The 16,366-nt window shown below is 40.2% G+C and overlaps 1 protein-coding gene across 2 annotated transcripts in view; it reads left to right on the forward strand.

Moving 5' to 3' along the window:
- Mapk1 (mitogen-activated protein kinase 1) overlaps positions 1-16,366 on the forward strand; it is a 69,161-nt gene that overhangs the window by 47,434 nt on the left and 5,361 nt on the right. Inside the window, exons 5-8 of one of the 2 annotated variants that reach the window (XM_041677759.1) lie at positions 274-388; positions 635-766; positions 10,034-10,143; positions 13,037-13,162. In XM_041677759.1, coding sequence (XP_041533693.1) covers positions 274-388; positions 635-766; positions 10,034-10,143; positions 13,037-13,153 — 474 coding nt within the window. In that variant the 3' untranslated portion in view covers positions 13,154-13,162. The remainder of the gene's footprint in view (positions 1-273; positions 389-634; positions 767-10,033; positions 10,144-13,036; positions 13,163-16,366) is intronic. The other variant, XM_041677760.1, reaches the window with a different exon arrangement.

A 16,366-nucleotide genomic window follows, 5' to 3' on the forward strand; every position in this document is an offset into this window, starting at 1 on the left:
GAGCTCACTCTGTAGACCAGGCTGGCCTTGAACTCACAGAGATCCTCCTGCCGCTGCTTCCCAGGTGCTAGGATCAAAGGCGTACACTACCCCTCTCCAGCAGCATTTCTGAAAGCCAAATTACTGTGTTTTATTCTGTGTCTGTGTGTTTTGAAATGGGAGTCCCAAAGATGTTCAGACTCTGGTCTACCACATGGTTATCAGATAAGATTTCATTGTGTTCTTATGGACACCACAGTCTATTACTTTGTCTTCTTTCTTTTTCTGTTACAGGGTTATACCAAGTCCATTGATATTTGGTCTGTGGGTTGCATCCTGGCAGAGATGCTCTCCAATAGGCCTATCTTCCCAGGAAAACATTACCTTGACCAGCTGAACCACATCCTGGGTAAGTTCTTGAGCATGGTTACATGAGACTCACTATAGATGTTGCGTTGTTGATGGTGATGATTTGTTTTGTTTTAATATTCTCCAATTTAAAAATATTAAGATCTTTTTGTGAAAACTTGTAATGAGGGGTGATTACCAGGCATGGTAAGAAGACATTAAGTGCAGAGTCCTTTCTGTGCTATAGCTGGTGTAGTAGTAATTTGTTCTTACCTTGACAATTAACAGTTAATATTCTGTCTGATAGGTATTCTTGGATCTCCATCACAGGAAGATCTGAATTGTATTATAAATTTAAAAGCTAGAAACTACTTGCTTTCTCTCCCGCACAAAAACAAGGTGCCGTGGAACAGGCTGTTCCCAAACGCTGACTCCAAAGGTAAGTCTGACTTTAGTGATAATGTTTTTCTGTTTACATTCTCCTATGTGCAGATATCTAGTTTGGTCAGCACCATTTGTTGAAGATGTTTTGTTTTTTCAGTGTATAATTCTGACTTCTTTCTCAAAAATCAGATGTCCATAGGTGTGTGGATTTAAGTCTGGGTCTTTGATTTGATCCCATTTAGAGCTTGAAATAAGAGATTGTGCTATCTCAGGAAGTTATTTTATTTTATTTTATACTTATTTTTTTTAATCCCTTTTTAAAATTGATTTTTATTGAGCTCTACATTTTTCTCTGCTCCCCTCCCTGCCTCTCCCCCCACCCTTAGCCATCCCCCAAGGTCCCCATGCTTCAAATTTACTTAGGAGATCTTGTCTTTTTCTACTTCCCATGTACATTAGATCTATGTAATTCTCTCTTAGTGTCCTCATTGTTGTGATAATTTTTTTCTTAAGCTTAGCTCTAGGTTTGCTTATTAGGTTCCAACCTGAAATCTCAGCAAATTAACTTGTAACTATTTAGAATTCTTTAAATAGAAAGTGATGGACTGGAAAGATGTTTCCTTGGATAAGATTGTGGATCACTCTTATAAAGAACCTGATAGTTTTTTATATCAGTCTCTATGCCAAATGGTGTTGACATTGTTAGAACTAACTACTAGAGTGCTCTTTCTCTCTTCCCTCCCTCCTTCCCTCCCTCCCTCTCTCTCACACACACACAAACACACACACAATTGGTTGGTGTAAGTGAACAACGTAGAAGAGAGGATCTGAACAGGCCAAGGAGAAGGCAGCTCACAGCTTGCCGGCATAACACTGCTCATCTTCTGTCTTATGACCAAAAAATATCCATACACAGTTTACCTAAAATTTCTGCTTTTAAACAATTGTAAACTCTTATAAATTCTTGTAATAGTTTTTTTAAATTGCAGGAATATTTTTAAAAGGTGAAATTTGTTTCCTGACATTGTTTTCTTTTTTTTTTAAGTAAAAATAAACCTTTATTTAAAAAGCTAAAAAAAAAAGGAAACAAGAAACATAATTTTCAAAGTAATTGGATTAAGAGGTTCTGCTTAGTGTCTAAAGTGTAAAAGACAAACCATAAAAATGTCTATAATCAGCTGATACTATTTTATTTCTAACATTGTTTTCTTAAATGTCATTGTTCATAGTATTGTGTCTGTTCTTTTCATGTTAGTATGTAGATCTGACTTATCTTTAATGATTTTATGTGCTGGGAGTTTAGGATTTCTTGAAGTTTTGTTCTTATTCTGTCCCTCCCCATTTACAGCTGGGGCTGGGGACGGGGACGGGGGTGAGTGAGTTCGCATTCGTGCACTCTAGTCTTATAAGGAGGACAACATTAGATATCGTTTCTCAGACACTGTCTACCTTTTTTTGACAGTGTCTCTAGCTGGCTAGGAAGCCCCAAGGATCTGCTTATTCTCCCGGACATTAGTGCATTCTGGGGTTGAGATCAGGTCCTCAAACATTCTACCTACTGTGCTATCTTCCCCTAGCAACATGGATGGGCCCAAGTTAAGGTTCAGAAATAATTGCTTATAATTTACTTTGGTTATAGGAGAAACTCTCTGTTTTCATCTCTGATATAGTACAGTTTGTTATTGTAGATAATGAATAATGAGAATCTCAAAATATCTTTGTGGGGAGAGCTTGTTTATGACAGGGTCTTTCTGTATAGCCCAGGCTGACCTTGAACTCAAAAGTTACCCTCTTTCCTCAGCTCTCAGTTTCTGGGGTTACATTCATAGGCCACCTGACCTAGTTCCAAATAGCTCTTAGTGTTTTGCTGTGGGTATAACAAAATCATATATGTAGAATCATACTGTTATTTGTGAATTTTGAAAATTAGAACTTAACCCATATGACATACTACCTTTTTTAAAAACATTTATTATTTTTTTGTGTGTTGAGGACAGATAACCTGCAAGAATTGGTACTCTTCTTCCACCATATGGGTTCTAGGATTAAATTTAGGTGGTCAGGCTTGGTTGGTTGCTAACCCTAACACATTACGTTTAGACTGGATTTTCAGAATTACTCTCTTAGATAGGTGATTAAGATATAAGTTGACCTGTTCCTAGACTCACCCTTTGTTCCCTTACTCTTTCTCTACAAGCTTTTGGTTTCTATCAGATTGCTTGACTCTTTCATCTTATTTTCCTTAACTTAAAGTCATACAAGAATTGATGCCATTAAAACCCAGGAAATTAGCTAGGTGATGGTGGCTCACACTTTAGTCTCAGCACTCATGAGGCAGAGGCAGGCAGATCTATATGAGTTTGGTACCAGTCTAATCTCCAAAGTGAGTTCCAGGACAGCTAGGGTTACACAGGGAAACCCTATCTCCAAAAATAAAGCAGCAACAACAATTAAAAAAGGAACAAAACAGAAAATGAAACGAGTGGTGTAGTATACAGCTATAATACCAGAACATGGAAGGCTCGAGCAGGAGGATAAGTTTTGAGGCCAGTTTGAGCTACATAACAAGTCTGAAGGAAGCCTGGGAAACCCTGTCTAACAATAACAGCAAAACCCAGGAAGTTAACCTAGAAGTTTACCTGTTAGGTGACTCTAAAGCGTGGGAGGTGGAGAAATGGGCCTTGACAGCACCGAGGACAGTAGAATAGTGTGCAGCTGGAACACAGCTGTAGCCCAGACACTAACTTGAAACTACTTATTATCTCATCTATAAAATAGGATTGGTAATAGTATTTATATCATAGGATTATGTGAAAATTCATAATAATACTAGTTGTTTATAACTCTGGATTCTAAGATCCCACAAGTAAAACTTTCTCGTTTATGTATTTTGAAGATCTTTACATATCAGTAGCTTTAAAAATGTGCATAGTGTTCTCTTGTAGGGAATACCTTTAAGCATCCTTATTCAGCCTCATAATAGATGTTGAAGCTCACGTGAGTTACATTTATTGTATTTAACTGTTGAACAAGCCACTCCAAAACTTGGGACTTGGAATAACAGCCAGGTATTCGTTGATTTGGCTGGTTCAGCGACGCAGGGAGGAGGATCCTGGTGCCCTCTCGTAGAGTGGTCCAGGGTGGCCTTGCTGTTGGTGCTCGCTCTTGTTGTTTCTCCTCACTATGATAGACTAGACTACGCTTCTGCAGAAGAAGACATCAGAAGCTACAAGATCTTTTTAGAAACTAGGTCTAGGGGCTGGAGAGATGGCTTAGAGGTTAAGAGCATTGCCTGCTCTTCCAAAGGTCCTGAGTTCAATTCCCAGCCACCACATGGTGGCTCACAATCATCTGGAATGAGATCTGGTGCCCTCTTCTGGCATACAGGCATATATGCACACAGAACATTGTATACATAATAAATAAATAGAAACTAGATCTAACCACGATCTGTCACACTTAGTGAATTAAGTCAAAGTATACTGTTAGCTAGTACAGAAGATAGGAAGAGGGCTGGAGAGATGGCTCAGAGGTTTAGAGCACTGCCTGCTCTTCCAAAGGTTCTGAGTTCAATTCCCAGCAACCACATGGTGGCTCACAACCATCTGTAATGAGATCTGGTACCCTCTTCTGGCCTGTAGGCATACATGCAGACAGAGTACTGAGAATATTATATACATAATAAAGAAATCTTTAAAAAAGATAAGAAGAATTGATAGAAGCAATTGCAAAGGGTTGTGTTATGTTTAATCCCAGAGAAGTTGTTCATTTGTTCTGTATCACCCTGGCTGCTGCAGCCCTGGACACAAAATCAACAATAAGAACCTACCTGCAGGGAGCTAATAGCTCTGATCTATATAAAAATGACATAAGAAAATAAATGAATGATATCAGGAAAGCTGAGATTTCAATTTTCAAGCTGAAATAGTAGAGGTTTTAAGTATAATAATAATTCATAGAAAAGTGTGTTATTAAATATAAGAGAAAGTACTCATCTTTACAGTATATGAACACTGAACGATCAGTGAATACTCTCCTTTCCCTACTCTTTAAAACAACAACAAAAAAAAAACAGTGTATCAAAATAGCAGATATTGCGAGTTGAACTTATTTTCTGGTTAAGGCTGTGGGAAATAGAGCAGAACATATGTGGGTTGAGTCTGTGGAGGGAAGTTGGGCAGTTTTGCTTGGATCTTTTGTTCTAATAATTCTAGGTACTCATCTTTTGGTTCTGCCAACATTGAGAGTGGATGTGTATTTAATTTGTTTAGTTTTAATTAATAATGAAATTGAACGTCATGTGGTGGTGGCTCATGCCTTTAATCCCAGTACTCAGAAGGCAGAGGCAGGCAGATCTCTCACCAACTTGGTGTACAGAACGAGTTCTAGGACAGCCAGGACTACACGGAAAAACCCTGTGGTGGGTGATGAAGTGAGAATTGTTTTACATGGTTGTTGAAAGTTTTTTAATGCTGAATCTTTTGAGCCAGTAATGCTGCAAGTTTCTTCTTCAAAGGAGTCGTAGTTTAGAATTCTCTTCAAGGTGACTTCAGTGAGAGGGAAACAATTATTATAGCAGATGGTACAAGCTAGTTGGAACTTTATTTGGAATACATTTGGTTTAAATTATTGCTCATTCATGAAAAATGAATTCCTAAAGAATCAGTGATCAAATGCAGTTTTAAATGATGCTGTGAGTTTGAAGAGGTGGCTCAACAGTTAGAGCATTAGCTGCCTTTGCAGAAGACCCAGGTTCAGTTCCCAGCACACACATTGCTGCTCACAACCACCCACAACTCCAGTTCAAGGGAATCCAATGCCTCTTTTGACCTCTGAGAATACCAGGCATACATGTGGTACACATACAAGCATGTAAGAAAAATATTCATACATAAAATAACAAATCTTAAAACAGTGGGTTTATTTATTTTTTTATTTTTTTATTTTATTTTTCAAGACAGGGTTTCTCTGTAGCTTTTTGTTCCTGTCCTGGAACTAGCTCTTGTAGACCAGGCTGGCCTCGAGCTCACAGAGATCCGCCTGTCTCTGCCTGCCTAGTGCTGGGATTAAAGGCATGCGCCACCATCGCCCAGCTCTGGCTCAGCTTTTTAAATCATACTATTGAGAACAATATCGAGGTATTCCATGGTTTTCTGAATTCTTCATGTACTTTTTTCCTAAGCTTTAAACACAAACCAAGAAGGGCTGGATATAGATGATTCAGATGTCATTCTTCCATAGGACCCAGGTTTGATTCCCAGCACCCTCATAGAATTGTAACTCCAGTTCAGGGGATCTGACACCTACTGGCTTCTGTGGGTACCAAGTATGCACTTGGTACACAGATACACTTGCAGGCAAAACATCTATACCCATAAATGGATAAATATTTTTTAAAAAATAAGAAAGGGGCTGGAGAGATGGCTCAGTGGTTAAGAGCATTGCCTGCTCTTCCAAAGGTCATGAGTTCTATTCCCGGCAACCACATGGTGGCTCACAACCATCTGTAATGAGGCCTGGTGCCCTCTTCTGGTCTGCAAACACACACAGATTGAATATTGTATACGTAATAAATAAATATTTTAAAAAAATAAGAAAGCAAATATGAAAAAAATAAGTTTGGTCACATAACATTTAAAATAATTTAAAGCCAACGAGATGACTTTTCTGCAGCCTGAGTTTGATCCCTTGGACTACATAGTAGGGAATAACTCATGCACATTGTCCTCTTGACACTCACATATACCTTGGCATCCTTGCATATGAGCTTGTACACACATTCAAACAAAAATTTTAAGTATGTTTAAGGTTTAAAACATTAGACTGATTAGTTGTGGAGATACAGAGAATACGTCTAAACTGAATAGCATTTAAAGCAGTCCGACAGTAGCTGTAATATGGAAGGGAGTACCCCGCAATGGTTACTTTTGGAAAGAACCCTGTCTCTCAGTCAATGAACTAAAATCCAGTGTGGTTCACATCAAATATTTGGGACTCTTTTAAACTCTGATACTGTATATGTGAGTCATAATTGGAATCATAAGCTAGCGTGATGTTAGTGCCACAGAGTTGCATTTATTCTGGAACTCAATCACCTCAAACTAAAGACTACTTTGAATGTTGCTTAATCCGTGGCCTTTTTTTTTTAATTTATTTATTTATTATGTATACAATATTCTGTCTGTATGCCTGAAGGCCAGAAGAGGGCGCCAGACCTCTTTTACAGATGGTTGTGAGCCACCATGTGGTTGTTGGGAATTGAACTCAGGACCTTTGGAAGAGCAGGCAATGCTCTTAACCACTGAGCCATCTCTCCAGCCCCCAATCCGTGGCCTTTGAAAAACTTTTTTTTTTAAAAATGGAGACTGGTCCATATCTGTAACAAGTAAGTGCCTAGCTTTCCTATGATGAAATTTGAAGGTAGAGACAAGAGAATCTTCAGAAATTGGCAGGTCAGTTAACCTGGTACATACAGAAATGAACAGGTAGAAGGGGAGGGCTGACACCCAAGGTTGTATACCTGTGGAGACATTAACAGTAGATTGTATACTTGCACTCACATCAAGCCTGGGAGGAGGGTGTGATTGAAACAGACATCTGTAACACAAAGTGGAGACAGAAATGACTGGACCACTGGAGGGGATGCCTCGTGATATGAGCTCAGTGGGGAAGGTTGACTGAGTAGGCAGAAGTCCAGGGATATCACTTCTGGGAACAATCAGCAGCAGGAGATCCATAGTCCATCAGTTGAATAGGCTCTTAAATCAGGAGGAGGCTGGTGAAGGATTTGATACGGTAGAAATTCTGAAGTTTTGTAGTGTAGCTGAATAGTGTGTTGCTTAGACCCCAGTGTCTCCCTCACCCTTTATTAACTCCTAAACTCAGTACAAGTCTTTGTGCTATTCTGTGTGAAGAAATAAGACATCTATTTAAGAATATTTCTGCCCTATTTGGAATGCATCAGCTTTCTTGAAGAAGAGTATTCATGCACTTATTGGAGCTGTGATCTAAATTAGCCACTTTTAAAAATGGGTCTGTAGTGGTGATTTTGAGGCAGTCTTTCTGTCTTTAAACATGATTCTTTTGTATCAGTTCTCAAAGTAGCATGTCTTCAATAAGTTTTAACAGCTATAAAGGGGTTCTGAGGTCAAAGGTGTGAGGAGCACTGTTACTATGGCAGTTTTGAAAATTAGTTGGTTTTCTCTGGCCCTGTTCAAGTTGAAGTTGCAGTATTGATCCAAGATGAGAATTTAAACAGACCTGGAGAACTAGTTGGCTTGCCCAGGATGTGGCAAGAATAAGGCTGGGCAGGGCAAAAGAATGGAAATCTTTGTATTTTAATAAATGAAGCTTTCATGGAGATGAGAAAAGTAAAACAGCTACACTGGCCAACCTTACAAGTCAGGCAGCAATGACACACACCTTTAATCGCAGTTGTAGACAGAAGTTTCTTTCCCACCTGGTCCCACAGGAATTGGCTGGCTATGTATATATAACCTTTGAAAGTACTAGAAAATGTGGGATTGTGAGAAGGTATCAGTGATCCTAGTCAGATATAATCTCAGCTTCCAATGGTATATTATTCAGTCTTTAATGGAAAATAAACTGTAGAAGAAAACATACACATGGTGTAGGAGGTCCTTCTGTTTATGTGTTGCTTTCATTGGTTGAATAAAGAAACTGCCTTGGCCTTTTGATAGGGCAGAACTTAGGTAGGCAGAGAAGACAGAACTGAATGCTGGGAAGAAGGGCATAGTGGCAGACACCATGGTTCTCCTGTCTGAGATGGACACTGGTTAAAATCTTGCCGGTAAGCCACAGTCACGTGGCGATACACATTAATGGAGATGGGTTAAGTTAATGTGTAAGAGTTAGCCAATAAGAGGCTAGAGATACTGGACCAGTATTTTGTTGTTGTTGTTTTAAAGGGTAGGGAAAGGAGAGTATTCACTGATCGTTCAGTGTTCATATACTGTAAATAAATACAGTTTCTGTGTGATTATTTCGGGTATAAGCTAGCAAGCCCCCTTCACTCCTGTTACATACACACAACATAGGCAGCCATAATTTGTGCTGAGTAGTACCCACAGATCTCTGGTGTGGGAAGATGCTGCAAAACAGTTTAGGGCTCTCAAAGCCCCTATTTGGCAGCTGCCCAGGGAGAGCCAGCTTTCTTCAGGTAAGTTGGCCATGCTTACATGCTTGCCCCACACACATGCATATCAGTAACAAAAAAAAAAAATGGCTTTGGAGTGAATTTAAGAGAAACACTTTGTCCTAACCGTGTGTGCATGCATGCACAAATACATATGCTCACATTTTTGTGTGAGTTTGCGTGGAGATTAGCATCTGGTGTCTCCAGTTGCTTTCTATCTTATTTGGATATGTGAGTATAGTATATGGATGTCTGTACACATAGCTGTGTGGGTGATATTGCTTAATTATATGTTTGTGGAGGCCAGAGGCCTTTGTTGGGTATCTTACTGAACTACTTTTCACTTTACTGGGCCTGTAGCTAACCAATTCAGCGTGACCTCTGGAGTCTCTTTGACTCTGCCTCCTTGCTCTGGTAATCCCACTCTTGAGCCTGGCCTTTTTATGCAAGTTCTGGAGATCCAAACTCAAGGCCTGTGGTTATAGAGGCCATATCCCCAGCTCTATACTTTTGATGTCTACAAAGCTAAGTAACATAGGAAATGTCAAAGTTTAGTAAGCAAAACTTTACTCCTTTGGCTGTCCATTCCTCTTATTTGAGTATTAGTATCTGTGATTGTTGTGTGGTCAGCATTTATGTTCACATAGTCACAAAAGATTTACAGTAAGAGCCAGGTGGTGGTGGTGCACGCCTTTAATCCCAGCATTCGGGAGGCAGAGGCAGGCGGATCTCTGTGAGTTCAAGGCCAGCCTGGTCTACAAAGGGAGTTCCAGGACAGGAACAAAAAGCTACAGAGAAACCCTGTCTCAAAAAACCCCAAAAAAAAAAAAAAAAAAGATTTACAGTAAGGCTGGAGAAATGCCTAAGTAGTTAAGAATACCAGCTGCTCTTCCCAGAGAACTCAGGTTCAACTTCCTGTACCCACATGACTGCTCACAATCATCTGTAACTTCAGTCCCAGGAAGAATCCAATTTCCTCTTCTGACCTCAGTGTACATTGCCCTCAGATGGTGCACAGCATGTCTGTAAAACACCCATACACCTGTTTTTTTAAAGAGAGATTTAACAGTGATACCCCACTGTCTTAAGGGTCAGCTTAATAGAAGATGGAAAACATTTGCTAATGAGCTCTGCTTCTCACCACTGTAAAATCTTTTCTCTTTGTAGCTCTGGACTTACTGGATAAAATGTTGACATTTAACCCTCACAAGAGGATTGAAGTTGAACAGGCTCTGGCTCACCCATACCTGGAGCAGTATTATGACCCAAGTGATGAGGTAAGAGCCCATGCTCCTGGCTGATGCATCAGAGATGTTTGTTTAGTAGTCAGCAGAAGCTTTAGCCGTGCCCTTGTCAAAATTTTCCGAGGAACACAATGCCATGCCCACCTTTTCTCTCTGAGGCTGTCAGGCACAGCGGGTAAAGCATTGCATGTAGAGGACGGCGGCTGCACCACTGTGGAACATGGAAAGAGGACGGTGGGACCAAGACAGCTTACAAATGAAAGTGTTTCATTTGGGGCTCATAGTTCCAAAGGTTAGAGTCCGTGATCATCTTGGCAGGGGCACAGCAACAGGCAGACAAAACACTAGAGTGAGCGCTCTCATCTTGAGACAAAAGCACAAAGCAGAGGGAGGTAACTCAAAAGCCTTCTGAAACCTCAAAGCCCTTGACACACCTCCTCCAACAAGGCCACAGCTTCTAATCCTTCCCAGATAGTTCCACCAACTGAGGACTAAGTATTCAAGCATGAGCCTATGCTTCCCACAGCTAAAATTGGAATGGCTTGTGGCAGAAAGACATAGATGAATTATGTCCTGAGGGTTGAGGGTGAAGAGATAGGCAGTCTTCTGTTGTGACAGCAAGTAGAGTTAGTTAGCCAGTGACTCACACTGACCTCATGACTGTTCCCATTGTGCCATTCCAATGAATACAGAGGTAGATGTGATAGCTCCTGAGAACAGACTCGTGTACTTTATACCATGCTTTCTCCAGAGCAGACCCAGTGCCTTGCTTCTCTGGATCCCCTGGCCAGCTCCAGTTTAAGCTTTGTTCATTCAAGAATAACAAAAGAAGATACAAAGTGAATTAAAATTTTAGGTTTTTCTACTTGGGGACTTCTATGCATAGAAAACACAACCTGTTCTTAATGTAGGAAAAAGCAAGTAGAGCATTCAAATTAAGATGCAAAAGACAAACATAGCTAAAAGTGATAAAATGAAAGAATGTAGAAATAAAGATGTCTTAGGGTTTTATTGCTGTGAAGAGACACCATAATGTCAGCAACTCATATAATGGAAAAAATTTAATTGGGCTGATGTACAGTTTCAGAGGTTCAGTTTATTACCATCATGGTGGGACTTGGCGGCATACAGACATGGTGCTAGAGGAGATGAGAATTCTGTCTGCTTCTTGATCTGCAGGCAGCTGAAGTGAACTGTGTCCCATACTTGAGCATCTGAGACCTCAAAGCCCACCTCTACAGTGACACACTTCCTCCAAAAAAGGCCATGCGTTCTAATAATACTGCCAAGCATTCAAACACATGAGTCTGTGGAGGCCATTCCTATTCACAACACAACACAAAATGTCTTTTTTAAGTGATGTTCCCTTCCACATCCAAGACCACCCTTCAAGCACTTGAGGCAGCTTGCAGCATAGCTACAGTGTGATGACAAAGAAGTCAGTGGGATCTCAGAGAGCTCAGACTCTCCTCATTTCCTTGAACTGGGTATTTATTTCCTAAAGTGCTAGTGTTATCCTCAAACAAACTGAGGCAGTACATGACATGCATAGGATGCTTTGTGTGGTCCTGCACACTCACTGTCCTTGAGGGACAGATGTTCTCTTGAGGATGGGAATTCTTTTCACATGGGCAAAATATACAGTATTTATGACCATGTATGAGGATTAAGTACTACAGAAGATCTGGAGGTCTAGGTAAATACTGATTGATAGCTGACATCATTGTCTGTCATATAGTCCTGTAATATTTTGATTTTGGTTGTAGGCATTTAAAATAAAAATATGGGTCAAGTGGTGGTGGCACATGACTTAAATCCCAGAACTTGGGAGTCAGAGACGGACTTGAGTTCTGCGTTTGAAAACAGCCAGGCTACACAGAGTAACTCTGTCTTTAAAAAAAAAAAAAAAATGGGGCCAGCAAGATGGTTCAGTGAGTAAATGCAGTTAAATGTCTATTCCAAGCTCCAATGAAAAATGTTTTTTCAAGAAATCAAATATGGTGCGAGGGTATTGTTCACTTGATCTTGTTCTCGCCTGTCATGAATGTAGTTCTGGTATCAGTCCCCAGCCATGCATAAAAGAGCATGATGGTCATGTATGCTCTAATCCCAGTGCTCTGGAGGTGTGAAAATCAAAAGTGAAAGGCTTCATAGAGGATTTGAGGCCAATTTGGGATACATGAGTTCCTGTCTCAGGTGGCTAGCACTTATAATCAAAGTTTTTAGGGGGCTAGGGCAAGAAAATTATAAATGTAAAACCAAACTTGACATAAAGTAAAACTGTGTCAAAAAGTCTTTAAGTTAGGATGAAGAAAATATTTCCTGCCCAGTTTTATATTTTTCTGTATCTAATTTTTTAATTATTTTTATTTTATATACATTGGTGAGTAAAGTAGGGTGCATTTACTTATATAGACATGGGTATTTCTCCACAATACTAATCTTCATATAATTCAAATGTATTTGTCTTAGTGTAACATTTTTGTTTTGTGGTACTAGGCATTGAATCCAGGTCTCAAGTGATCTACCCTGAGCTTACATGCCCAACTCTTTTTGCTGTAAGACAAGTTCTTGCTAAGTTTTCCAGGCTGATCTCACATTCAACAGTCCTCTTGCTAGTTTTGTTTTTGTTTATATAAAACCACACCTCTACTTTTGTTACTGAGATATTTAGTACCTTTAAAACATTTGAAAATCCTAGGGGATGTGATAAGTTCAAGAAATTCTCAAAATAACCATGGTTATGCCCCCTCTTTCTGTGTGCAGAACTTCGCACATGCTACCACTTAGCTGCACACTAAGCCCCAGAACTTTTCAGATTTTGTGAGGCATTGATCCTATTGTATAAATTTCAGAATTTAAGCCAGTAAATCACTGCCTTGACCATGACAATGTGTGACTAGTAAATATTGTTTTTGTCTTAAAGCCCATTGCTGAAGCACCATTCAAGTTTGACATGGAATTGGATGACTTACCGAAGGAGAAGCTCAAAGAACTCATTTTTGAAGAGACTGCTAGATTCCAGCCAGGATACAGATCTTAAATTGGTCAGGTATCTAGAACTTTAACTATACAGTTAACCCCCTAGCAAGGGAGAGATGGTACAAGTTAAAAACATCTTTAGAAGGAAAAAGGAATTCAGTTGTTTTTCCCTTGGATTGATAGAGCTTTCCTTCTGATTGCTTCATGGTGTGAAATGAAGAAATTAGACTTCATCTTTCACAGATATGAGGACATGAAATAAAGTGGCAGCTCTTAGACACTATGACAGTGATGTATATTGTGGGGGTGGGATATATGTGAGAACATTACTCGGGAAGGAATAGCTTTGAGGCATTTACTCCTGAAAAACCTTATTTTACTTTATATGACATTTTAAATGTTCAGAAATTCTATTGTGTAACTTTCATGGCCTTGGGACCATGTGGTTGGTTGGTTGGTTGGTTGGTTGGTTGGTTGGTTGGTTGTGGTGTTAAGGATTGGATCCAAGGCCTCATGCATGCTAAGCAAGTGTACCACTGAGCTACACTTCTAAGACTTGAGAAGAGGCAAAGGGGGTTAAAGGATAATGGATGAATATGCTCAAAATACATTATCATGTATGAAAATTTCAGTGAAACCCATTATTATGTATAATTAATATATAATAAAATACATTTAAAAATAAAGATTTGAAAAGATAAAATTTTATTCACTAAACACTGTAACTAAATGGGAGCCATTCATGACACACACTGATAAAGAGAATTACATGTAGGAATTAAGCAAACTAGGAAAACAGTGAGTGTGTAAGGGGAGGATCATGGAGACTGTGCAGAAGACATCGAGGAAAGGAAGGAAAGAGGAGCACAGCGTGGGAAGAGAGAAAAAGTAATAAACAGTCCCATAACTGGGCAGTGGTGGTGCACACCTTTAATCCCAGCACTTGAGACGCAGAGGCAGGTGGATCCCTGTGACTTTGGTCTACGAAGTGAGTTCCAGGATAGCGAGAAATGTTTCACAGAGAAACCCTGTCTCAATTGAAAAAAAAAAAAAAAGGAAGGAAATGGATTTCATGCTGTGATGCTGTGGCTTCATGTTTTGAAGGATTCAGTTGGGGATCGGAACGTGCAGTGCACAGTACTTCTTGTGCTGGCTAGAAAGCATGAGTGGTTCCACTGCTTTCAAAGAGAGGAGGGGTCTCTTGTTAAGCTTTTGTGTGTTCATAGTAGCAGTCGGGTCTCTAGCTGTCCCTCCATCTTCTGTCTTATAACTCAAGGTAGTCCATCATTTTGTATTCTTTTCCATAATCCTTTAAATTAGAACTAAAGATTATTTTAAAGTTGATTTACTCATTAGGAGTCATGTTCCTTCCCATCCTCTCCATCACACCATCACCACAGTACCAAGTTTTATTAGGGATTACTTGTCCCTCTTGTCTGTACTCAAGGGGATGAATGAGCCTTGTTGGCAGCTCTGTTCATCCTGCAGTTCTTGTTTGTTCTGTGTTCTTGGGCAGAGTCCCTCTTGAATAAAGTACAGCTGCAGAAGAAGTAATCCACAATGTTTGAGTTTTCCAATTGTCTCCCCAGATGAAACAAATCCAAAAAAAAACGCCCAAGTACTTAAGCTAGAGAGTCTCCTGATGGACCTGATCCATAAATGTCACTGTGCCAGATACCACTGTTACTGGTTTACACATGGACTATGGGCTAGAGAAACTGAGAAAAGCTTTCTTGAGGCAAAGTCTAGACTGATCTCTCAGAAGGATCTGTGTGTTCCTAGACTGAACTTCATGAACTTAGGTATTTAAGGGAGAATATGGTAAAATGAGAGAAAATAGAATTTGTGTTAGAATGTAAAACAGTGAGGTAAAGCATTCTAGATGGGACTGAAGTACTAACAAGGGAAAAGACTTAGAGAAGCAGCATGAAAGGAGCTGATGATAGCCTTCGGCAAACAGTCCTGTCCGTGGCCACTGCAGACAAGGTGGTGTTGACAAGAAACCAATAATACTATTACAGCAGTTTAGTGCTGGAGAACCATATATGCTTAAAGCTTGGTATTTTCCCAGTGCTTTCAGTGACAATTTTCAACTATTCTGGAGAATTAAAAAAAAAAAATTAAGTAAATACTTGTAGTAATATGAGCAGTGGGGCTGCATCCCCAGCACCCCGGCTGCCTGGCTAGCTTATGCTCCAAAATAACAACACACAAACTGTATTCATTTAATCACTGCTTGGCCCATTTCTATCTAGCCCTTACTCTGGCTAATTCTGATATCCCCATCAACCCATTTCTAATAAACTGTAGCACCGGTCTTACTGGGAAGATTCTAGCCTATGTCCATCCTGGGTCGGAGCTTCGTAGCATGCGTCTGCCTGGGAGCGGGGCATGGCGTCTCTCTCAGGCTCTCTGCTCCCTAGGAGAGAGCTGTGGAGTCTGAGCTCACTTCCTCTTCCTCCCAGCGTTCTGTTCTGTTTACTCCTCCCACCTATCTTCAAACCAATAAAATGGGCCAAGGCAGTTCCTTTATTAGCCAATGACCTTCCTCCATCAAATACTCATATCCATATCCCACCACCAGGTGCCATGGACGTTTGACTGCGCTCATTTTCTCCTCTTACCAGTCTGTCTCTTCCGCCATCTACCTATTAACCCATCTCATTTATTTCATACATTTCAAGGAGAAATTGCCGTCTATACTGACTTACAGTTTATTCCTTTAACATTAAAATAAGGGGCCAAAGGAATGGCATCCACATGGTGGTCACAACCACCTGTAACTCCAGTTCCAGGGGATCCTCCTCCCTCTTGCAGGCTCCATGGTCACTGTACACACACATAAAACACCCATACACATAAAATAAATGATAATTTTTTTAAGTTAAAAAAAGTAAAAATCCAGAAGGTAGCACTGAAAGTGTATGCTGACAGACAGGTCCTCTCAGGTTCATTTTGCATGTGATCATACTCCTCAGTCTTAGTCATAGATCTAAGAACTTGACAACAGTATGAAGAAATGTTTTTGAGCTCAGACAAGCTCCAAGCTGAGGATAGGGAGTGCTGTCAGCCTAGTTGACCTATGGCACACATCCTTCCCACCCTGACTGGGGGGGGGGGGGGACAGGATTTCTCTGTGTGTCCCTAGCTAACCTTGAAATCACTCTGTAGATCAGACTGGCATCAAACTCAGAAAAACACTGGCCCTGCCTCCTGAGTGCTGGGATTAAAGGCATGTGCCACCACACATCTGGCCTCCACCCTGTCTCTTGAG

The sequence above is a fragment of the Microtus oregoni genome, unplaced genomic scaffold (assembly GCF_018167655.1).
Source record: "Microtus oregoni isolate MIOR12 unplaced genomic scaffold, Mior012 000029F_ref0000214, whole genome shotgun sequence".
NCBI classification, from domain to species: domain Eukaryota; kingdom Metazoa; phylum Chordata; class Mammalia; order Rodentia; family Cricetidae; genus Microtus; species Microtus oregoni.